The following is a 21,745-nucleotide window of genomic DNA, read 5'->3' on the forward strand; positions in this document are numbered from 1 at the left end:
ATGCAGGGTGCTGAGCGAGACCCAGGGGGGACGCACATGCAGGGTGCTGAGCCAGACCCAGGGGGGACACATGCAGGGTGCTGAGCCAGACCCAGGGGGTGGCAGCCTCCAGAACTCACTGTCCCCATGAGCCAGGGTAGGGCCCAGAAACCTCTCCTCCGTAATCTGCCCTGGGGCTGCAGGTGGTGAGGCTCAGCGAGGCTGAGTAGCTCACCCAAGGCCAGCCACACAGCCATACCTAAGGGGCCAATCCGGGACCAGCTGGGGCTGCAGAGGTCCAGCCCTATTACCTGCTGCCACCCCCTCTCACCTTCTGTGTTCAGGGTCTCCAGGCCTCTTGGGGAGCCCATTGATAGCCTCCCCCCAGGCTGCTGTCACGTGGAAGCCCAGAGCTGCCTGTTGAGGTGTGGTGTGTGGCCTCCCCAGGTACCCCCATATCCACCACTCTGGCCAGGTCTGAAAGGACATGGGACGTGAGTTTATTAATATTGCTCCCTTGGCCAGGCGTGGTGGCTCACGCCTGTAATCCCAGCAATTTGGGAGGCCGAAGCGGGTGGATCACCTGAGATCAGGAGTTCAAAACCAGCCTGGCCAACATGGTGAAACTCCATCTCTACTAAAAATATAAAAATTAGCTGGACATGGTGGAGCAGGCCTGTAATCCTACCTACTTGGGAGGCTGTGGCAGGGGCATCGCTTGAAGATGGGAGGTGGAGGTTACAGTGAGCCAAGATCATGCCACTCCAGCTTGGGCGACAAAGAGTCTGTCAAATAATAAAAATAGGCCGGGCACAGTAGCTGACACCTGTAATCCCAGCACTTTGGGAAGCTGAGGTGGGCAGATCACGAGGTCAGGGGTTTGAGGCTAACCTGACCAGCGTGGTGAAACCCCGTCTCTACTAAAACTATAAAAATTAGCCGGGCGTGGTGGTGCGCGCCTGTAGTCCCAGCTATGTGGGAGGCTGCAGCAGAAGAATCGCTTGAACCAGGGAGGCGGAGGCTGCAGTGAGCTGAGACTACGCCACTACACTCCAGCCTGGGCGACAGAGTGAGACTTCGTCTCCAAATAAAAATTAAAATAATAAAATATTGCCCCTTATGCCACGCCCTCCTGGCCACAGGGCATAGGGTTCCTGAGGACATCCCTGGAGAGTAGCCGAGGTGCTTGCCTAGAGGCAGGGGTGTCTCGGATGGGCCGTGCCACCTCCCTAGCTCTGACCACGGGCCTCACTCTGTGTGCTGTCTCCTCCACCCTGCTGTGGTCCAGCCCTCAGTGACCCTGTCCTCCCCTGCAGGGCGACCTCGGGGACGCGGGGCCAAGGCCCCCAGGCTGGCTTGTGAGGTGGCCGGTGTCATCCGCATCAGTGACGACAGCAGCACGGAGTCCGATGCCGGCCTGGACAGCGACTTCAACTCCTCTCCCGAGTCCCTGGTGGATGATGACGTAGTCATCGTGGATGCCATCGGGCTCCCCAGCGACGACCGGGGTGCGGGCTCACCCAGGCTGGGCAGCCATCTGTGGGTCAGGATTTCAGCCGCCGAGGCTCCCAGCCTTCTGGTGGTCACCACCCGCCCCAGGTCATAGCCCTCAGGCCAGCCCACCGGAGCCCAGCTGCTGCTATGGTGCCCACTTTACAGATGGGGAAAACTAAGGTCCAGAGAGGAGAGGTCAGGGGCCACACCACTGGCCAGAGGCAGAGCTGAGGCTCAGGGCTGGGCAGTCCCTATCCCTGTGGCGGCAGTGAGGTCACAGCGTTTTGTCCAGACAGGAGGCTCAGTCTCGCCCCAGCTGGTCTTAGGGAGACAAGCACAGAAAAGCACTTCTGGGCCGCAGGGCAGGTCGGCTTCCCCGCCACCCCACCGTCCCTCAGGGCTGCCCTGGACCCTTTGTTCTTGCCCTCTAGGGGCCACCCTTGAGGCAGGTGGGCCCTAGAAGGCAGCTGATGTGTCCTGCCCTGACCCTCCACGTCCCCCCTAGGCCCCCTGTGCCTCCTGCAGAGGGACCCGCATGGTCCTGGGGTCCTGGATCGTGTGGAGCGGCTGAAGCAGGATCTGCTGGACAAAGTGCGGCGGCTGGGCCGGGAACTGCCAATCAACACCCTGGACGAGCTCATCGACAAGCTGGGCGGCCCCCAGCGGGTGGCGGAGGTGGGTGGGACACACCCACCTACTAGGTGGTGGGGCGGGGTAGTGGGCGGGGCTTTACCTGGGCTCCGCGTGGCTCCGGCGGCCCCTGCTGGTCACTCTGTGACACCGCGTTCCTGCGAGGAGGGGGTGTTCTGGGAGCCGCATGTCCAGCTCGGCCTGGGAGGCCACCACTGCCCGTGGAGGGCTTTCCTCCCCCATCTCTCTCAGCCCCAAGTCCCCCAGCCTGCACAGGCCTCTGCACAGACTACTGCCTGAACGCACTCCTGGGGTGCCCGGGCCAGGACTCCAGCCCCAGCGCCTGGCTCTGGGGCCGCTTTCTGCCTGCCCCACCCAGCTTCACTTTTCACCGTGTCTCCCCAGTGCCGTCCACTCGGGCACTGACTGGCTGATAATACCAGGCCTTGGACAGGCACATGTCACCTGAGGCAGGTCGAGGCTGCAGCGCCCAGCAGCCCCCCTCTCCTGCTCCTCACACCCTTCCCTTCCTCTACCCTCTCCGGGCACCCCCTTCCCTCCGCCTCCGCAACTGGGAGCCCACGGCCACCGAGGGACGCAGAGAAGTTGAGGCACGGGTGGCCAGACTCCCGCGAGGCCACAGCACTGACTGCAAGTCTTGTCCCTGTCCCGCCCGCAGATGACCGGCAGGAAAGGCCGTGTGGTGTCCAGGCCCGACGGGACGGTGGCCTTCGAGTCGCGGGCGGAGCAGGGTCTGTCCATCGACCACGTGAACCTCAGGGAGAAGCAGCGCTTCATGAGCGGCGAGAAGGTGCGGGACCCGGGAGGCACAGAGGGGCGCGAGGGGCCCCGGGGACTGTGGACCCGCGCACTTCTGCAAGTGTGCGTGCGCCAGGTGCGGCGCGAGTGTCCATGTGCACGGGTGGTGTCTGCGCTGCGCAGGCCTCTCGCCGCCCCTGGACGTCTTGGTGACCCAGAGCGGCGGCGGAGTGGGTGAGGAGGGGGCGGCAGCGCTAGGGCGGGCCTCGCACCAACCCCGTCCCGCCCTTGCTGTCGCCGCAGCTCGTGGCCATCATCTCGGAGGCCTCCAGCTCGGGCGTCTCCCTCCAAGCGGACCGCCGCGTCCAGAACCAGCGGCGCCGCGTGCACATGACGCTGGAGCTTCCCTGGAGCGCCGACCGCGCCATCCAGCAGTTCGGTGAGTCCAGCCCCGCCCCCAAAGTGGTCCCGGCCCCGCCCCCGCCTGGCCGGGCCCTGAGAACCCATCTGCCCCCAGGCCGCACCCACCGGTCCAACCAGGTCTCGGCGCCGGAGTACGTCTTCCTCATCTCGGAGCTGGCCGGAGAGCGCCGGTTCGCCTCCATCGTGGCCAAGCGCCTGGAGAGCCTGGTGAGCGGGTGGGGCGGGGCTGAGAACCGGGGACAGCCCGCGAAGGCTCTCCAAAGCTTTGTTGGGGGGCCAGAGGCCAGAGCCCAGGTGACCAACCGATGGCCTCCCCACCCCTGGCAGGGGGCCCTGACCCACGGAGACCGCCGCGCCACGGAGTCCCGTGACCTTAGCAAGTACAACTTTGAGAACAAGGTACTGTGGGGAAGGGGGTGCTGGGGTCCAGTGGTCTAGGGAAGGGTAGGGTCCGAGGCCCAGGGAAGAGTGGGGTTCTGGGGAGGCCAGCCTCCTCCCTGGGCCTCCTCCCCACTCACCCTCTCTCCCTAGTATGGCATCCGTGCCCTGCACTGTGTCCTCACCACCATCCTGAGCCAGACAGAGAACAAAGTGCCTGTTCCCCAGGGATACCCCGGAGGGGTCTCTGCCTTCTTCCGGGGTGAGCTGGGCCCGCGGGGTCTTCTTGGGAGGAGCAGGGGCTGCAGAGCCCTGGATTCCGAGCAGCTGGGGTAGCAGGCTTTGTACGCGGGTTGTGTGTTGAGAGACTCCTCTCCACACACACACAGAAGGGGCTGTGACGGCAAAGGCAGCCAAGGTGGCCCCCGCACCCGCTGGCTGGGTTCCTGCGGGAGGTGAGGGCTCTGGGGTGTGGGTTTATTCCCCAAGAATGTGTTGTTCTCACTCCTGTAAGTCAAGCAGAAGGCTCCGTTCCTGCCGTGGCCTCGAGCTGTGGCTGGCTCCCCCGGCCCCCAGGGAGCCCATGGTCACTGGGAAAGGAACTAGGGGCCTGGTGTGAGGGACAGGGGTGGGAAGACCAGCATTTGAGGCCCCTCTCCCCACAGACATGAAACAGGGCCTGCTGTCGGTGGGCATCGGCGGGCGGGAGTCCCGGAACGGCTCCCCGGACATGGAGAAGGGTGAGTGCCCCACACGCGGGCACAGAGGCACCCCCATCTTGCCCCGGGTGGGGAGCAATGGGGGTGAGGGGTTGAGCTCCCAGCTCGGCCTGAGGCTCGGCTCCCTCCCCCGCCAGACTGTTCCATCACCAAGTTCCTGAACCGCATCCTGGGGCTGGAGGTTCACAAGCAGAATGCTCTGTTCCAGTACTTCTCCGACACCTTCGACCACCTCATCGAGATGGACAAGCGGGAGGGCAAATACGACATGGGCATCCTGGGTGAGCAAGGGCGCCGGGAGGCCGGGGTGGCGCCGGCCCAGGGCTCGTGGGAACGCCATGCATCCTGGATGGGCAAGGGGAGGCTCTGGGTGGGCTCAGGGCTCATGGGAGCGCCATGCATCCTGGGCGAGCAAGGGTGCTGTGTGGGCCTGGGTGGGTGCGGGCATGGGGCTTGTGGGATCGCCGTGCATCCTGGGTGAGAGGGGGCTGGGTGGCCCACCACCTCTGTGGAAAGCGCTCATGCCTTAGGCCTCATGGGGCATTTGCTACGTCTCTGTGAATTCTGCACTCCCTGCACATGGGCCCACCCTCCCAGGGCATGCTGGGGGAGGCCTGTGCTCCCAGCCTCACGGGACCAGGCATATCCATCAGGACCACTTCCCTATGTCCAGATGAGGAACATGAAGTGGATTGCCACTTCGCTCATGTGCAGTGGCAGTGACAGACACAGCCCACCAGGCTCCCACAGTCCCCCACAGCCCGCTCAGGGTCATCTAGCACTTGAGTGGCCCCCAGGCTCCCACAGTCTCCCCACAGGCTGCCTGGCGTTATCTAGGACCTGAGCGGCTGCCAGGCTGGGGGCCACGTGCGCCATCTTCACACGGGGCTGGCTCAGGCCAGGCTCCAGGGCACCCTCCCCTGTGCTGCCTGGGGGTCGTCTCTGGTGTGCGCCCCAGCTATGGGAGTGACCCAGGCTCCAGCCCGCAGTCCCAGGACTGGATGAGACTCACCCTCCACCCGCCCCTCCTAGACCTTGCTCCAGGCATCGAGGAGATCTACGAGGAGAGCCAGCAGGTCTTCCTGGCTCCCGGACACCCGCGGGACGGGCAGGTGGTCCTCTATAAGGTCAGCAGAAAGACTCCCAGCCCCCCCACACATTGCCCACCCCGCCCCCGCTACGCTGACATTCCCGCCCCCATGCTGTGGCAGATCAGCGTGGACCGCGGCCTGAAGTGGGAGGACGCGTTTGCCAAGTCGCTGGAGCTGACGGGCCCCTATGACGGCTTCTATCTCTCCTACAAGGTGGGGATGGGCAGGGTTACCCCCCACAGAAGGGCCACGGGGGCGGGGGCGTGGACCTGGGCGCGGCCTCACCGCCCCCCTGCGCAGGTCCGTGGAGACAAGCCCAGCTGCCTGCTGGCCGAGCAGAACCGCGACCAGCTCTTCACCGTGTACAAGCCCAACATTGGCCGGCAGAGCCAGCTGGAGGCCCTGGAGAGCCTCCGCCGCAAGTTCCACCGGGTAGGCAGCCGCGGGGCCCAGCCCCCTTCCCCTCGGGCTGCGGGCCCTGGCCCACCGAGGCTCACGCAGCCCTGTGTCCACAGGTCACCGCGGAGGAGGCCAAGGAGCCCTGGGAGAGCAGCTACGCCTTCTCGCTGACGCACTGCAGCCACAGCACCTGGTGAGGGCGGGCAGGGGACGAGGGGGAAATCACAGAAGGCGGCCACCCCGCGGGGCATCTGGGGCTCCCAGGACCTTGAGAGGAGGCCTCTGGGACCTGCCTGAGCCCAGCTGTCCCATGCGGTCCGCAGGAACCGGCACTGCCGGCTGGTGCAGGAAGGGAAGGACTGCCTGCAGGGCCTGCGGCTGCGGCACCACTACATGCTGTGCGGCGCGCTCCTGCGCGTGTGGGGCCGCATTGCTGCCGTCATGGGCGACAGCAGCGGCGGCAGCTACCTGCAGATCGTGCGGCTGAAGACCAAGGACCGGAAGAAGCAAGTGGGTGAGTGGGCGGCGGGCGCCCCGGGAAGGCCCGAGCGCGAGGCGTGGCCCTGACCTCGCCTCTCCGGCCGCCCGCCCGCAGGCATCAAGATCCCCGAGGGCCGCGTGCGCCGCGTGTTGCAGGAGCTGGGCCTGATAGACGCGGACGTGAAGCGCAGGCAGGCGCGCGCCCTGGGCGCCCCCGAGGTGCTGGACCTCACCTACAGCCCCCCTGCCGAGGCCTTCCCGCCGCCCCCGCACTTCTTCCCGGCGCCGCTGACCCTGGACGCCAGCCCCGGTGCGCTGCCCCTGGGCGCCCCCGACCTCCAGGCCGACCCTGCGGCCCTCGCGCACCAGGGCTGCGACATCAACTTCAAGGAGGTGCTGGAGGACATGCTGCGTTCCCTACACGCGGGGCCGCCCTCAGAGGGGGCGCTGGGAGAGGGCGCGGGGGCAGGGGGTGCAGCGGTTGGCCCCGAGCGGCAGAGCGTGATTCAGTTCAGCCCACCCTTCCCCAGCGCCCAGGCTCCTCTCTGACCCACTTGCAGGCGAAACATGCCAAGTCACGGACCATTTCTCCCCTAGGAGCAGTGGGCCATGGGGAGCGGGGCCGAGGTTCCTGCCCACCGCTCAGAGGAGCCCCAGGCCCCGGCCACAGTGCCTTCTGGGCCCCCACCTGGTCAGCCCGGGCGGGGCCCACTCAGGACAGCTGGGGGCTGGGGCGTGGCAGGGCCCTCTGTGCCTCTCCTGCCAAGTGGGAAGGGGCTCTGGGTGGCTGCTCTGGGACTGGGCACCCACCTACAAGGGCTTAGTGGGCCCAAACCCCGGGTATCCATGAAACTGGGTGGTCCCAAGAGCTAGAAACTCAGGAAACCCCAGGTGCTCAGGGCCCCGTGTCCCGGGGGCTCTGTGGGGCAGACCCCCGCTAATATATGCAATTCCCCCTCTCCCAGCCCCTCTCTGACCCCTAAGTTATTGCTCGCTCACCTGTCCCAGGCCCTGGGCCCTGCCTGCGGCGCTGGCAGGGTGGCGCCTGCGGTTTCTATGTATTTATATCAAGTTCTCATGTACATATGTAAAGGACTTTTTTAAATATATGTGCCTTTTGCCTACTTCCCAGTCTGATCCTCAACCTGCAGGGCAAGGAGGGAAGGGCAGGGGTGCACCGGCATCCCCCTAGGCACTCCTGGTTACCAAGGTTCATCCTGCCCACCCCTTTGGGCTGCCCTCATGTGGGTGATGGAGGACCAGGGCTGGGAGAGATGGACCCCTGAACCCCGTGTCTGGGGCAGGTGCCATGGACAGTGCATTCAGACCCCCAGTGGGGGCAGCCAAGATCAGCCACCCTGGCAGGCTCAGTCCCTCCAGGTGTGCAGGTAGGCAGCCAGGCCATGCCCAAACCGCCCTCACCGAGGGACACCACCCAGCAACGCCCACACTCCCCTGCCTGCTGAGGCCCTGAGGGCAGGTGTGGTGCCCGACCTATCTGTCACCAGACCACCTGTTCCTCCGGCCTCTGCACTTCTGCTTCCCGGCCACAGGAGGGCCTCCTAACAGGTGAAGGCCGGGGACCAGGAAGCACAGCCACTTAAGATTATCTCCTCCAAGACTGGCCCTGCTGGGCCTCCCTGCAGGTGGGGTGGCAGGGATTAAGAGAGGGGCCCGTGTCCAATGGGCCCATATCTCACTGCACCCCACCACAGCCCCCAAGCCTCGGGGAAGTAGGGGTGACAACACTCCACCCCCATCATGTCCCCAGCCTGGCAGCTGACACCAACTGGCCCTGACCTGGAGGGACCCCTGGCAAAAAGGCCCCCCCAAATCCCCAGCAGAAAGATCCAACATGCCAATCTGTCTTGTTTATTCCCACAAGGCAGCCAGGGGTGGGGGTGCCAAGCCGGGCCCAGCGGACCATGGGACCTTCCTCCGGCGGGGTGCACGCCGGGTTTTCAGGTCTGCCCCACCATCAGCTGGTTTGCAGGCAGGCCGTCATGGGTGCCGGCGGAAGGCTCCGAGGGCGAGGGCAGGGGCTTGGACAGGGCCTCACACGTGTGGAGCTAGAAATAGTGGGGCAGGTCCTTCTCTATCACCTGTGGGGGAGGAACTGGGTCAGGGCAGCTGCCTCACAAGTCCCGGCCCCCGGCAGCCTCCCTAGAGAGGACTTACCTGGGGTTCTTCCATGGGTCCGTACCGCTTCACCACACAGCCATTCTTGTCAATGAGGAACTGCCGAGAAACCGTCGGACCTCAGCGAGGGGCTTGGGCTGCCCTTCCCACCCACTGCCCATTTGGGCCAGGGCTGTGGCCAGGGGGAGCTGGTCCCCAACCCCCCATAGCCCCTCACCTTGGTAAAGTTCCACTTGATGGCACTGGAAAGGAAGCACATGGGCATGACACGTGGGCATGAGCATCCCCAGCAGCCCCCCACGGACACCCCCAGCCAACCTTTCCCCAGGGGGCCACACAGTGTGAACGTCCCAGCAGCCCCCAAGCCATCTTGCCTTCAGGAGGCCACAGCGTGTGAACCTCCCTGGCGGCTTCCACAGTCCCCCATGGCCCTGAGCCATTCTGCCCCCTGGGAGGTGTGAGCATCCCAGCAGCCACCCCCCTAGCCAGCCGTGCCGTCCCCAGAGGTCACGCACTTTCCCAGGATGCCCTTGCCCTTGGGCTGGATCTTCATCCACTTCCACAGCGGGTGGGCGTCATCCCCATTCACGCAGATCTTGCTGAACATGTCGAATTTCACGTTATAGCCAGCGGCAAACTCTTTGATCTCCTCGTTACTGCCTGGCTCCTGTGGCAGGGGAGGAGTGCGAGTGAGTCGGGGGCCTGGCACCCGCTCAGTCCAGGCTCCCACACTCCCAGGCCCTCTCCCAACCCCACTCCCACTCCCACCCACCGGGCCTCTGCGGAGCCAGGGCCTGGGGACCCAGGCAGCCGCCCACCTGCTTCCCGAACTGGTTGCAGGGAAAGGCCAGGATCCGCAAACCACACTCAGCGTATCGGGCGTGCAGATCGACAAGCTGAGTGTAGTTCACTTCGGTTTTGCCTCACTGGGAGGCCACGTTGGTGACGATGCACACGAAGCCCCTGCGAGAGTCGGTGGGGGTCAGCACTGAAGAGCTCGGCCCCTTCCCAGGCCCCCGCCCTGCGTCCCGCCCCAGGCGAGCGCCCACCGGTACTTGTCCAGGTTAACCATGTGCCCGTCGATATCCTTGGCGGAAAACTCGTGCATGGAGCGCGCACAGCGCCAGTCGTCCCGGGACGCGCACTGCAAAACAAGGAGGCTGAACAAGGAGCGCGGACGGGAAGCCAAGGCCACGGCCCGCTCGCCAGCCCAGGGTTCCGGGGCAAGAACGGATCCGGAGCCGGTCAGTGGCCGGAAACTCGGGCCCTGGGGCACTGAAAACCTCAAAGCTCCTCCTCCTTAAGTGGACACGCCCCCTAGTACCTAGGATCCCGTTTTACCGGAGACCCTGAGGCCGGGAGAGGGTTCCAACCCCAGAAAGTGCCACAGCAGCAGGTGTGGGGGCCCCGCGCGCACCGGGTCCTGGGACTCGGGACACTCGCTCATCTCCGGCCCCAAGTGGTGGGGACAGGGCTCCTTCCGCCGGCGGCGCACCTTCCTGCGCCTGCACGCTGGGCCCTTCCGCCGCCGAGGGGCCCGCGGCCGCCGCCTACCCCGGCTCTGGTACCGCCGCCGGCTGCGCTCGGGGGAGCCTGCGCCCGCGCAGCCCATACCCGCCCGTCTGCCGCCCAGCTTGGCCCCCTAGCGCCGCGCCCGGGAACAGAGGCCCGGAGGCCGCAGTCTGGACCGCGCGACTGTGACGCCACCGCGCTGGGCCAGGGCGCGGGGGCGGGGCGGCGCCCAGGGGCGCGTGATCCGAGGTTTCCAGCCCTCCGCGCCCCCAGCCGCCCGGGCGCGGCAGCCCCGCTCCGCCCGGAGACGCCCACCCGGGGTCCCCAACGGTCCAGCTCCGCTCAGAGGTCCCGGACGCCGCGCCACCCCCGCAGCCGTCCCGGACTGTGCCCTCCCTGCCGCAGCCTGGACCCTGCCCCCACTTCAGCCGTCCCGGACCCCGGACCCGGTTCCCCGCCCCGCCAGCCTGGACCCCGGACCCCGGACCCCGACTCCCCGACCCCCCGCCCCTCCAGCCTGAGCCCCGCCCTCCCCGCCGTCCCGGACCCCAGACCCCGCCCCCCTCCCCTCGGGCCTGGACCCCGCCCCGCCCCCCCGCCAACCTGAACCCCGACACCGCCGCCAGCCTGAACCCCGACCCCAGCCACGGGCCCTCGCGCTAGGAACAGCCCCGTCCCCAGCCCCTCTCCCGACCTCGGCCCGCGCGCTCGGGACAGCCCCTTCCCCTTCCCCGACCTCGCCGCGCGCGCAAGCAACGGCCTGGACGGTCTTGGAGGGCGTCGCAGTGCGGTCCCCCGCGTCGGCGCCCGGCCGGGGATGGGGAGAGGCAGCTACCCGCACGAAGGTCACGGGGGCCCGAGGGTTTCCCGCGCCGGCGACCGGAGGCGGGGGTCGTGCGCCCGGCCCAAAAGTCCCCGGGCCAGGGACAACCGCGGCCACCGCTTACCATGGTGCCGGCCAGGCCGGGCGCGGCCAGAGCTCCACAGAGCAGCGCCGGCTTCAGCAAGCGGCACAGGCGACCGAGGCTCATCGCGGCGGGACTGGGAGCCAGCGGCTCCTCCCCTCGCCCAGCCGACCAATGGACGCGCGCCGGCACCCCGCGCCTCCCCGCCCACGGCCACGCCCTCCAGAGCTCTCATTGGTCAGCCGCGTCGGGGTTGAGCGCTCGCGCCGACGCTAGCCAATCGGAGGCCGGGATGGGAGGAAGGCGGGGAATGGGGCGGGACCGGACGTGGGGGTTTACTGTTGTCGGCGACTGCGCATGTTCGCTTGCCGCCGGGAGGCCGCGTCCGTGCAGGCGGCGCGTGGGGAGGCAGCAGCCGGTCGACCGCGGCGCGGCGGTAGGCCAGACAACTTGAGAATCCTACTGAAAACTCGTCGAGGGGGTTTCTCTAACTCGCAGAAAAGTCTTCCCAGCACTTTGAGGAGAGTGTTCGCTTTTGTTTTGTTTTGTTTTTTAAAGAGACGCGGTCTTGCTGCTCCGGGCGCACTGCAGCCTCGACCTCTCGGACTCAAGGGATCCTCCGGCCTCTGCGTCCCCAGTAGCTGGGACAGCAGGCTCACCACAATGCCCGGCTCATTATTTTTTTCCTAGAGTTGGGGTCTCGCTGTGTTGCCCAGGCTGGTCTCAAACTCCTGACCTCCAGCCTCAGCCTCCCAAAGTGCTGGGAGTGAGAGCCGCGGGTCCGGATAGGATTTGCCTTTTTAATGTAAATAAAACCAAACTGAGTTGCGCCTGCCCCTCATCACAGCCCCATCTTGTGGGGGTGCCCAGAGAGGCCATGGGGGTGACCCTTGCCATAGGCACACAGGGGTCAGTGACTCCCCATCCCTGGGTCTGTCGCTGAGCCGAGTGTATAACACGTGGGCACTGGGACCTGGGGGGTCATCAAGACAGTTACTGTTGGGGTGGCTCATGCCTGTAATCCTAGCACTTTGGGAGGCTGAGGTGGGTGGATCACCTGAGGTCAGGAGTTCAAGACCAGCCTGGCCATCATGGTGAAACCACATCTTATTTAAAAAAAAAAAAAAAGTTACCGTTTAACTGAGAAACCAGAGTTCCCTGTGATCCCACCCCCAGGGACAGCTGCCCACGCAGGGAGGTGCAGGTATGTGCTCAGAAGATAAATCGGGAGGGTGTTCTGAGGCTTCTACCATTGCAAGGTATGGGCATACCCAGAGCCCATACTGCCCCGCATCTTGGCTTGCAGCTCTGTTTTTCACTCCGTGGCTTGGACATTTGGCAATAGAAACACTCATCTCATACTTGGGAACTGAGTCATGAAATTCCACGCCACCCCTCCACAACTGGGCTTTGACCCCTGTACAGGCAGATGTTTGGGATTTTTTTTTTTTTTTTTTTTTTTTTTTTTTTTGAGAGAATCTTGTGACAGCCCAGGCTGGAGTGCAGTGGAGAGATCTTGGCTCACTGCCACCTCCACCTTCTGGGTTCAAGCGATTCTCCTGCCTCAGCCTCCCGAGTACCTGGGATTATAGGCGCACTATACCACACCTGGCTAATTTTTCGTATTTTTAGTAGAGATGGGATTTCACCATCTTGGCCAGGCTGGTCTCAAACTGCTGACCTCAAGTGATACTCCTACCTCAGCCTCCCAAAGTGCTGGGATTACAGGCTTGAACCACTGCGCCCCGCCTAGGTGTTTGGGATTTTTTTTTTTTTTTTTTTTTTTGAGAGGGAGTTTCGCTCTTGTCACCCAGGCTGGAGCGCAGTGGCGCGATCTCGGCTCGCCACAGCCTCCGCCTCCTGGGTTCAGGCAATTCTCCTGCCCCAGCCTCCTGAGTAGCTGGGATTACAGGCACACACCACCATGCCCAGCTGAATTTTTGTATTTTCAGTAGAGACGGGGTTTCACCATGTTGACCAGGATGGTCTCGATCTCTTGACCTCGTGATCCACCCGCCTCTGCCTCCCAAAGTGCTAGGATTACAGGCGTGAGCCACCGCTCCTGGCCTTGGGATTTTTATGTAGCCCTCAAGGTCTTAAACTTTACTGACCCTGCCCTGAATATTTCTGCAGAGAAAGACTCAGGGCTGGGTTCATCTGTGGTGGGGGGCCTATGAGCTGGCCCCCACCACTGCCCCCGACCCGGGCCTGCCAGATGCAGTGCAGAGGTGTCGTAGATGGAGTTTGGTGGCTGAGGTAGTGAAGCAAGGATCCCTGGGCAAGGCTGCCAGAATCCAGGTCTTGCATAAGCCTGTTCACGTGGCTTTCCTCCCTCCCAGCCCCCAGAGGCCGAGCTCTTGGAGTCAACACCCATTGTCTCACTTCTCAGGAAACCCCCCATTTCCTCCCCCGCTGGCAGTGTGGGTGACCGGGCCACACTGGCGACTCTGTTCTTGCCCTTGAGAAGGCTCAGTTGTTTACAGTCGTGCCGGAATTGTCTTCCGTTAAGTTTGTCACAAACGTGGGTGCTGAAACAGGTATTTATTTCACGGTTGCCAGAAAAACAGCTCAGTACCTACAGCTCCGTGGAGACACTTTATCCCCTCTCTTGACTTCCTGCCAGTTGTGATAAGGGCAGGAGGGGAGACACACACTGTGGCCGCCCTGTCGGAGAACCTGGCCCCAGGCTCTGGGAGGGGTTTGTGCTGTGGGCTTCACAGCTTTTCCCAGAGTGACCTCATTTCACAAATGGGGAAATGGGGTGGTAGGGACCTGTCAAGGCTCCAGCAAGGCTTTCCTGTGAGGGTGGAAGTTCCTGGGTGTCCCTGCAGGAAGCTGTGTTGCCAGAGATCTTTCTGGAGCAGCTGCTGGCTCCAGGAAAGACTGGGGCAGGGGCCGTCCTGTGGCTTGATTTTTTTTTTTTTTTTTTTTTTTTTTTAAATTAAATAGAGACGGGGTTCCTCCATGTGGGTCAGGCTGGCCTCCAACTCCCAACCTGAGGTGATTTGCGTGCCTCGGCCCCCCAAAGTGCTGGGATTACAGGCGTGAGCCACCGCACCTGGCCTCATTTTTCCTTTTCGTGGCTGAGAAATATTCCAGTGTGTGGAGGGATCACATTGTGTTTATTTATTCAGTTGTGGATGGACATCGGAGTTGTTTTCACCTTTTGAGTTTGTAAAGCTGTACAAGTGTTTGTGTGGGTGTATGTTTTCATTTCTCTTGGGCCTATGACTAGAAGTGGAATTGCTGAATCATATGGTGACTCTGTGTAACAGTTTGAAAACCCATGCGACTGTTTGCTTTCTTTTCTTTTTTCTTTTTTTTGAGACGGAGTCTTGCTCTGTTGCCAGAGCTGGAGTGTAGCGGCCCAATCTCGCCTCACTGCAACCTCTGCCTCCCGGGTTCAAGCAATTCTCCTGCCTCAGCCACCCGAGTAGCTGGGACTACAGGCGTGCACCACCACACCCAGCTAATTTTTTTGTATTTCAGTAGAGACAGGGTTTCACCATGTTGGCCAGGATGGTCTCAATCTCCCGACCTTGTGATCCAACTGCCTCTGCCTCCCAGAGTGCAGGGATTACAGGTGTGAGCCACCGTGCCTGGCCGACAATTTTCTTTTTCTTTCCTTCTCTTCTCTTCTTCCTTTTTTCTTTTTGGATGGAATTTTGCTCTTGTTGCCCAGGTGCAAGCTCAGCTCACTGCAACCTTCACCGCCCAGGTTCAAGTGATTCTCCTGCCTCAGCCTCCCGAGTACCTGGGACTACAGGCGCACATCACCATGTCTAGGTAATTTTTCTCAGCTCACTCCAATCTCCACCTTCTGGGCTCAAGTGATTCTCCTGCCTTAGCCTCCCAAGTAGCTGGGGTTACAGGTGTACACCACCACATCTACGTAATTTTATATTTTTAGGGGAGTTGGGGTTTCAGTGTGTTGCCCGGGCTGGTCTTGAACTCCTGACCTCAGATGATCTGCCCACCTCGGCCTGCAAAAGTGCTTGGATTATAGGTGTGAGCCACCGTTCCCAGCCGACCAGACTGTTTTCTAGAGTAGCTGCATCTTCTTACATTCTCACCCGCCCCGTGTGTGGATCACGCGTGACTTCTGGGCCTCTGGCTTGGGCCCAGCCTCTCTTAATCCAGCTCTGCCCCGGGATTTGCAGGTCACTACTGGATCTTGACTCCAGCAACGCAGATGCCCTTTCTTGTGCTGTAAAATCCACTTGTGAGCCCTGTCCATCTTCTGAGCCCCCGTGTGCCTGCGCCACCTCTCCAATTCCTCTCCTTCCCGAAATCCACCCTGCCGGGCACTGCTGCTCCCCTTCCCTGAGTCACAAGCTGTGTCTCCCCGGCTAATCCTTAATCCTCAGGTGGCCTTGGCAGCCTGGTGGCATCGCACAGCCACTCCTCCCTGTGCCCCTAGACACCTCCTCACAGGGTTTCCAGGACACCTGGCAACCTCCTGCCCTTTATCCTATTTACGGAGCACTCGTGTAGCGCCCATGCCAGGCGCTGCTATGTGTACATTGCAGTTGTTAGCCAATTACCCTGTGAAGTGGGTGCCGTTCCTGTCCCTGTGTTACAAGGCAGGGGAGAGGGCGGCACAGAGAGGTTCAGTAAGGTGCCTCGAGGTCACACAGCCAGGTCTACAGCACGGGGCTGCCCCAGCGTCAGTGCTGAGTCTTCCTCCCCTCCTGCTGCCCCCTCCTCCCCTTCCCCTGACCTCTGACCCTGAGTGGGGCTGGACTCACTCCCCCGGACTTTGCTCTGCTCCCAGGACCCGGTCCAGGCTCCTGGCTCTAATCTCCACCATGTGTCCACCGTGGCTGCACGTCCATCTACCCCCCAGAACCTTGATGAACTCCAGAGCCCATCCCCACCTACACGCCCCTTCCCGCTGGTCACAGGGACGGCTTTGTTCCCTCTTCTCCCTCCTTGTCTCGCCCTGTGGCAAGAAAGCCCTCCCCTGGCTTAAATTCTGCAACCCTGTGAGCTCTGCCGTCTCAAAAAAAAAAAAAAGCTAGGTAGTTAGATAATGTTGGAAATAGATGCTCGGTGCCACAAAGAAAAATTAGCCCTGAGATAAAGGATCTTTCAGCAACGCAAATTGTACTTCCTGGACTGCAGGAGGGGTTCCCTCACTAGCCATCGTGCCACGAGAGTACAATGAACAAAGGAAAACCCACAAATGTGTCCCTTATGCGTTTGGGGTCGTCCTTACTGCTGTGTCTGATCTCGGTTGGCTGGAGCCAGACCTTGCAATTAAACTAAAACCCTAATGGACGGTACAGTCCAGCCCCACAGGGTCCCGTGAGTCCCTCTCTGCTGGTGTGGAGATGAGAAACTGTGGAAATAGAAGACACAAGACACCAAGAAAGAGAAGACAGAGTTTGCTCCCAGGGTCCTCTGCCAACCAAGCACAGAGTCCGGCAGTGGCCCCAAGTGCCTGGACGCTCTGATTTTTACTGAGTACAAAGCGGGGGGCAGGGCAGGTAGGATGAGGTAATGGTGGTCAGTGACAGGGTCAGGGACATCACGTGTCCTGGAGACAGGGGCCCAAGACATTGAAGAAGCCAGTGGAGGAGAAAACCTGAGGCGTCAGCACTTTTTTCAAACTTGTCAAGAAATAACAAGGTCACGAAGATTTATGTGACTATTACTGATTCTTACCTTCTGAGAAAAAGAGGAACCAGGTGCAGAAGCAGAACTTGACAGTAGCCATGGAATGTGGCCACTGAAGCACAGCATCACATACAGACAATTAAGTCCGTGGATGTCTGTGGGCCTCCCTGACAGCCTCTAGGCCTCCCACAAGAGTTTATAAGAGCAGAGTTTTCTCCTCATTCCCCTGAGGAAGGAGATGTCTTGGCCATCTTGAACATCTCCTTCCTTGGCAGGCTAAACAATGGGCACTTTCACAGCCGAGGGGCCCTCCAGCAGCCCTTCTGTGGGCGTGACAGAAGACTTAGGGCATCTTGCCTTAGGGTCACCTCTTTTCCAATGCCACTTCAGTCACATACGTCTTGACCTGAGACTTATCAGTAAGATTAAAGATTATATGATTATATGTCTGTGATTAAATATCAATAGCTATGTGATTATTTTACGATTACATATAGGAATAACTATGTTACAATTGAAGTATTGAAATTCGAGATTAAATTAACACCAAGACAAAAGTATGCCAAATTGCAGGGTCTTTATTATTGCCGGCGACCACAGAGGACTCACATCTCTCCAACCAGTGGCGTTGAACTCAGGGAGAGCAGGGTTTTTAAGCTGAAAAACCACATCCTGGTTTTAGGACCCAGAGGGTGAGGAGTGGGGATGGGGATGAAGGGCTTCAGACATTCTGAGGGCTAGTGGATTCTGTAAATCACCTCCCGGGCGGAGAGGAGGGTGAGGGGGTCTCCGGACGTTCCAAGGGCCAGGGGACTTTTGTCACTCCGATTGTTACTTAAGTGGTTTACAGAAGTCAAGATAAACGTTAGTTTACACATTATCTGGGTAAGGTGAAAATGACAGACCTTAGTTACTTATTACAAGTCGCAGGGGCCAAGATGGCATTAGCCTGGGCCGCTTATTCTGGTACTGATAAGAAAAGGTAAGCAGCTTTACACAGTGGGCATTTTTCAGAGCAAACTGGCAGCTTTATTTACAGAAGCCAAACACAGCTTTATCTTATAAAATGGCATTGCTCAGGTTCTGTCTCTAGGCCAGCTACAGCACAATATCACAAAATATCTCTAATTCCTTTCTAATTCTATGTTTATATGAGAACATGCTAAGGCTTCAGACCCTTGCCTCAGCTCTTGTGGGGTTCCCCTCTACAGCTAACAACTTAAAACTTCTGAACAGGTAAAAGCAATGGAGAGCTGGGACATGCCTGTGAGCACATCCAGCACAGATATCTTGGTTAAAGCACAAGGACATAGGATGTACTAATTGCCTAGAAGTATGTCATAGCTAATACCTGCATAGGATAGAGCTTAACAGAGTTATTTACACACTTATGATTTTTTTTATTTTTATTTTTCAGACGGAGCTTCACTCTTGTTACCCAGGCTGGAGTGCAATGACGCGATCTCGGCTCACCGCAACCTCCGCCTCCTGGGTTCAGGCAATTCTCCTGCCTCAGCCTCCCGAGAAGCTGGGACTACAGGTGTGCACCACCATGCCCAGCTAATTTTTGTATTTTTAGTAGAGACGGGGTTTCACCTTGTTGACCAGGATGATCTCGATCTCTTGACCTCGTGATCCACCCGCCTCGGCCTCCCAAAGTGCTGGGATTACAGGCGTGAACTACCGTGCCCAGCCCTGATTTGTTATTTGACAGGAAAGGAAACTTTAGAAAGGAACCCTTCTACTTCCCACTGTTGGAAATAGATGCTCGGTGCTGCAAAGAAAAATTAGCACTCAGACAAAGGATCTTTCAGCAATGGAATTTTTACTTCCTGGACTGCAGGAAGGGTACTCTAGAGATATGCTTAGTTCTACCCAAGACTCTCAGTTATCCATCTAAAGGAGGGACACTTCATTGCCATTGCACAGGCAGGGAAACTGAAGCTCAATGGCACTAAAGGGGACACGGGCTGGAGACAACAAAGAGAACCCTGTATAGTTTGGTGTACAAATATTCGCCCCTAGGGGCTGAGCTGCCCCTTGGTCCCATCTAGGCCTCAGTTTCCCCACCTACACTTCAGCCCCGCTTCCTGGGATTCTAAACTGCTGCCCCAAGGTGGGAGTTGAACGGAAACTACAACTCCCGAGAGGCCGAGCGGCCAAAGATACGTGAGAGCTGCGGAGCGAGAGTCTCGTGCAGCCAACTGTCGCGCTCGTACGGTTCGGGTTGCCCTTGGCGCTGCCGGTCCCAGATGTTGCTGCAGTCAGGCCTTCGCGGAAGGCAGCCCAGCTCCGGGCGGGGTAAAGCGGAGGGGACCTGACTGGGATTTGGCGCAGGCGCAGTCCGCGCGAGACCTCACTAGCGCATGCGTAGGGGGTGCGAGTGGCGACCGCCATGGACGACGAGGAGGAGACGTACCGGCTCTGGAAAATCCGCAAGACCATCATGCAGGTCAGCCGCGCGCCGGACAGCTGTTTAGAACCGTGGGGTGGGGGCCGGGGGCGCAAGTGGTGGGTGCAGGGGCACGAGGTGGGGTCGAGCTCGGCGTCTGCGCGTAGTCCCGTCGGAGCAGCCGCGATGAAGGGCCGGGCGGACGGGGGAGGCCTCGAGGCCGCCGGGGTTCTCAGGCGCTGGGCCCGACCTGAGCCGGCAGCGGGGAGGGGGATTTCTGGACGTGTGGGCGCGGGGCTTAGGGGTGGGCGGGCGGCTCGGGCCTGGTGCCGCGCGCGTGGCGGCGGGAGGAGGAGGAAGGGGCGAGCGGGGAGGAAGACGGGGTGGGGGCGCCCCCAGACCCTGCCCTGCGCTGTGATTCAGCGGCGCCTTTTGTCCTTGCGTCCTGACCCCACCCCGGAGTCTCAGCATCCGAGGGTGGCGGAGGTGGTGGTTGGGAAGCAGCGACCGAGCTGGGGCTTGCGATGGGGACGTGGAGCCCGGAACCCGGGCCTTGGGGTCTGGGGCAGCTGGAGGCCGCTGGGCGCTTCAGAGTCCTGCGTCAGCCTCGGGGGCCGCTTCCGAGCTTTTGCTTCGTCTTGCCTCCGCAGCCATTGCCCTTGTCCTCAGCCAAGCCCCCTGCAGCTGATTCTCCTTCCTCCGGGCCTCAAGCACTGAGCCTGTAGTTCTGTTTCCGTCATTGTCTTTTTTATTTTTATTTTTATTTATTTTTTTTTTTGAGACAGTTTCACTCATGTTACCCAGGCTGGAGTGCAATGGCGCGATCTCGGCTCACCGCAACCTCCGCCTCCTGGGTTCAGGCAATTCTCCTGCCTCAGCCTCCTGAGTAGCTGGGATTACAGGCACGCGCCACCATGCCCAGCTAATTTTTTGTATTTTTAGTAGAGACGGGGTTTCACCATGTTGACCAGGATGGTCTCGATCTCTTGACCTTGTGATCCACCCGCCTCGGCCTCCCAAAGTGCTGGGATTACAGGCTTGAGCCACCGTGCCCGGCCTTTATTTTTATTTTTATTTTTTTTTTGAGACGGTGTTTTGCTCTTGTACCCAGGCTGGAGGGCAGCGACGCGGTGTCGGCTCACTGCAGCCTCCACGTCCCGGGTTCAAGCGATTCTCCTGCCTCAGCGTCCCGAGTACCGAGATTACAGGCACCTGTCACCACCCCCGGCGAATTGTTTTTGTATTTTTAGTAGAGGTGGGGTTTCAGCGTGTTGGCCAGGCTGGCCTGCAACTCCCGACTTCAGGTGATCTGACCGCCTGGCCTCCCAAAGTGCTGGGATTACAGGCGTGAGCCACAGCACCCGGCCCCCTTTCCCACCCCCCCAAAAGAGACAGGGTCTTCCTCTGTCCTCCAGGCTGCAGTGCAGTGCTGCAGTCATAGCTCGCTGCATCCTCGAATTCCTGGCCTTAAGCGGTCCTCCTGCCTCAGCCTCCCTCAGCACTGAGATCACAGTTCTGAGCCCCCGAACCCGGCCTCCGCCCCTTCCCCCCTTCCCCGCCTTTAGGGTAGCTCTGAAAAGTGGTCTGGAGGGCTGTGGTTGCCAGGTTTGTTCCCTGCCAGGTTCCTGTGAGGCTGGACTGGACACCTCTGCAGGCCTCTCAGGATCACACTGGCCCCATCCTGTGGTGTGGCTCTGGGGGCAGGGTGGCTGTCACCGGGCACACATGAGGGTTCAGCGTTCTGTCCTCTGCAGCAACTGCAGGTCTGACTTCTGGGTCATGAGATCTAGCCCCCTTCCTCTGTCTGCCCTGCGGTCAGCTGGCTCTTTTTTTTTTTTTTAAAATAATGGCGGGGTTTCACGGTGTTGGTCAGGCTGGTCTTGAACTCCCGACCTCAGGTGATCCACCCGCCTTGGCCTCCAAAGTGCTTGGATTACAGGCGTGAGCCACCACGCCCAGCCAGCTGGCTCTTTCTTTCTGCAGCTATGCCATGACCGTGGCTACTTAGTGACTCAGGACGAGCTTGACCAGACACTGGAGGAGTTCAAAGCCCAGTTTGGGGACAAGCCGAGCGAGGGGCGACCGCGCCGCACAGACCTCACCGTGCTGGTGGCACACAACGATGACCCCACCGACCAGATGTTTGTGTTCTTTCCAGGTGAGCAGCGCCGGCTGAGGAGCCAGCCGCCAGCACCCACCTCCTGCCCAGCTCCTGTCCCTCTGCCCAGTCTGGGAGGAAGGCTCCCCTCCCCTTCCTCGCTTGGGGTGTTGCTGTTGACCTCTGACCATTCTCATGCAGCATCTTTCCAGTTTCCCTCTTATCGGTCCTCTTCTCTGTTCCCTGACCGTTTCCTCCAACCAGGATCGTCACGCGGGCCTCCCCACTTACCCCAGCCCCCTATGACCTTTAAAGTAGCTGTGTCCCTCCTCTCCCCCATCCTGGACACTGGGTGCACTTCCAGCTTCTTGGCCTGGTCCAGGAGGCCCTATCCAGGTCAGAGCAGCCTCCTTGTGAGCTGTGGCCCTGCCCCCACTAACCCACCGCAGCCCATTCCTCTGCCCCCCATCCCCCTCCCTGTCAGCATCTGCTCTTTGTTCCTCAAGACTGTGCTGGGGCCTCTTTTCCCGGGTCCCCTGGGACACTTGGTGTCAGCATCTGCTCTGTGGAAGTCTCCCCACCTGTCTTTCTCCCCAGTGTGGCTCTAAAGCCCTCCGAGGTTGGGGGATGAGAGAGCCTTAGGTGCACAGCCCAGCACCTAGAATCAGTGCGGAGACGGAGCGTGTCTGCTTAGCGGACCTGGTGAAGCTTTTTTTTTTTTTTTTTTT

General features: G+C 60.8%; 3 protein-coding genes across 7 annotated transcripts in view; 2 read left to right on the forward strand and 1 right to left on the reverse strand.

Annotated features, from left to right (window-relative positions):
• SBNO2 (strawberry notch homolog 2) overlaps positions 1–7,479 on the forward strand; it is a 62,747-nt gene extending 55,268 nt beyond the window's left edge. For 2 of the 3 annotated variants that reach the window (XM_032252439.1, XM_032252440.1), the window contains 15 exons: positions 1,296–1,487; positions 1,979–2,148; positions 2,783–2,914; positions 3,166–3,301; positions 3,380–3,492; positions 3,613–3,684; positions 3,817–3,925; positions 4,329–4,403; positions 4,520–4,663; positions 5,415–5,509; positions 5,594–5,686; positions 5,774–5,905; positions 5,989–6,065; positions 6,196–6,386; positions 6,468–7,479. In XM_032252439.1, coding sequence (XP_032108330.1) covers positions 1,296–1,487; positions 1,979–2,148; positions 2,783–2,914; positions 3,166–3,301; positions 3,380–3,492; positions 3,613–3,684; positions 3,817–3,925; positions 4,329–4,403; positions 4,520–4,663; positions 5,415–5,509; positions 5,594–5,686; positions 5,774–5,905; positions 5,989–6,065; positions 6,196–6,386; positions 6,468–6,901 — 2,165 coding nt within the window. In that variant the 3' untranslated portion in view covers positions 6,902–7,479. The remainder of the gene's footprint in view (positions 1–1,295; positions 1,488–1,978; positions 2,149–2,782; positions 2,915–3,165; positions 3,302–3,379; positions 3,493–3,612; positions 3,685–3,816; positions 3,926–4,328; positions 4,404–4,519; positions 4,664–5,414; positions 5,510–5,593; positions 5,687–5,773; positions 5,906–5,988; positions 6,066–6,195; positions 6,387–6,467) is intronic. The other variant, XM_032252441.1, reaches the window with a different exon arrangement.
• Positions 7,480–8,201: 722 nt separating this feature from the next.
• GPX4 (glutathione peroxidase 4) lies at positions 8,202–11,137 on the reverse strand. The gene is made up of 7 exons (XM_032252464.1): positions 10,951–11,137; positions 9,541–9,635; positions 9,310–9,454; positions 9,007–9,158; positions 8,709–8,733; positions 8,531–8,590; positions 8,202–8,454 (listed from the first exon to the last, which is right to left on the reverse strand). The coding sequence occupies exons 1-7, from the start codon at positions 11,032–11,034 to the stop codon at positions 8,422–8,424; spliced, it is 594 nt and encodes a 197-aa protein (XP_032108355.1). The 5' UTR covers positions 11,035–11,137; the 3' UTR covers positions 8,202–8,421.
• Positions 11,138–18,853: 7,716 nt separating this feature from the next.
• The window catches only part of POLR2E (RNA polymerase II subunit E), a 7,315-nt gene continuing 4,423 nt past the window's right edge, over positions 18,854–21,745 (forward strand). For 2 of the 3 annotated variants that reach the window (XR_004260985.1, XM_032252462.1), the window contains exons 1-2: positions 18,856–18,979; positions 20,903–21,077. Coding sequence is in view for 1 of the 3 variants with exons in the window: in XM_032252462.1 (XP_032108353.1) it covers positions 18,923–18,979; positions 20,903–21,077 (232 nt within the window). In the remaining 2 variants the exon portion in view is untranslated. Of the gene's footprint in view, positions 18,980–20,902; positions 21,078–21,745 lie in introns of all 3 variants that reach the window. The other variant, XM_032252463.1, reaches the window with a different exon arrangement.

Source organism: Sapajus apella, unplaced genomic scaffold, assembly GCF_009761245.1.
Source record: "Sapajus apella isolate SASKATOON/1434 unplaced genomic scaffold, GSC_monkey_1.0 scaffold77, whole genome shotgun sequence".
In the NCBI taxonomy this organism is placed as follows: domain Eukaryota; kingdom Metazoa; phylum Chordata; class Mammalia; order Primates; family Cebidae; genus Sapajus; species Sapajus apella.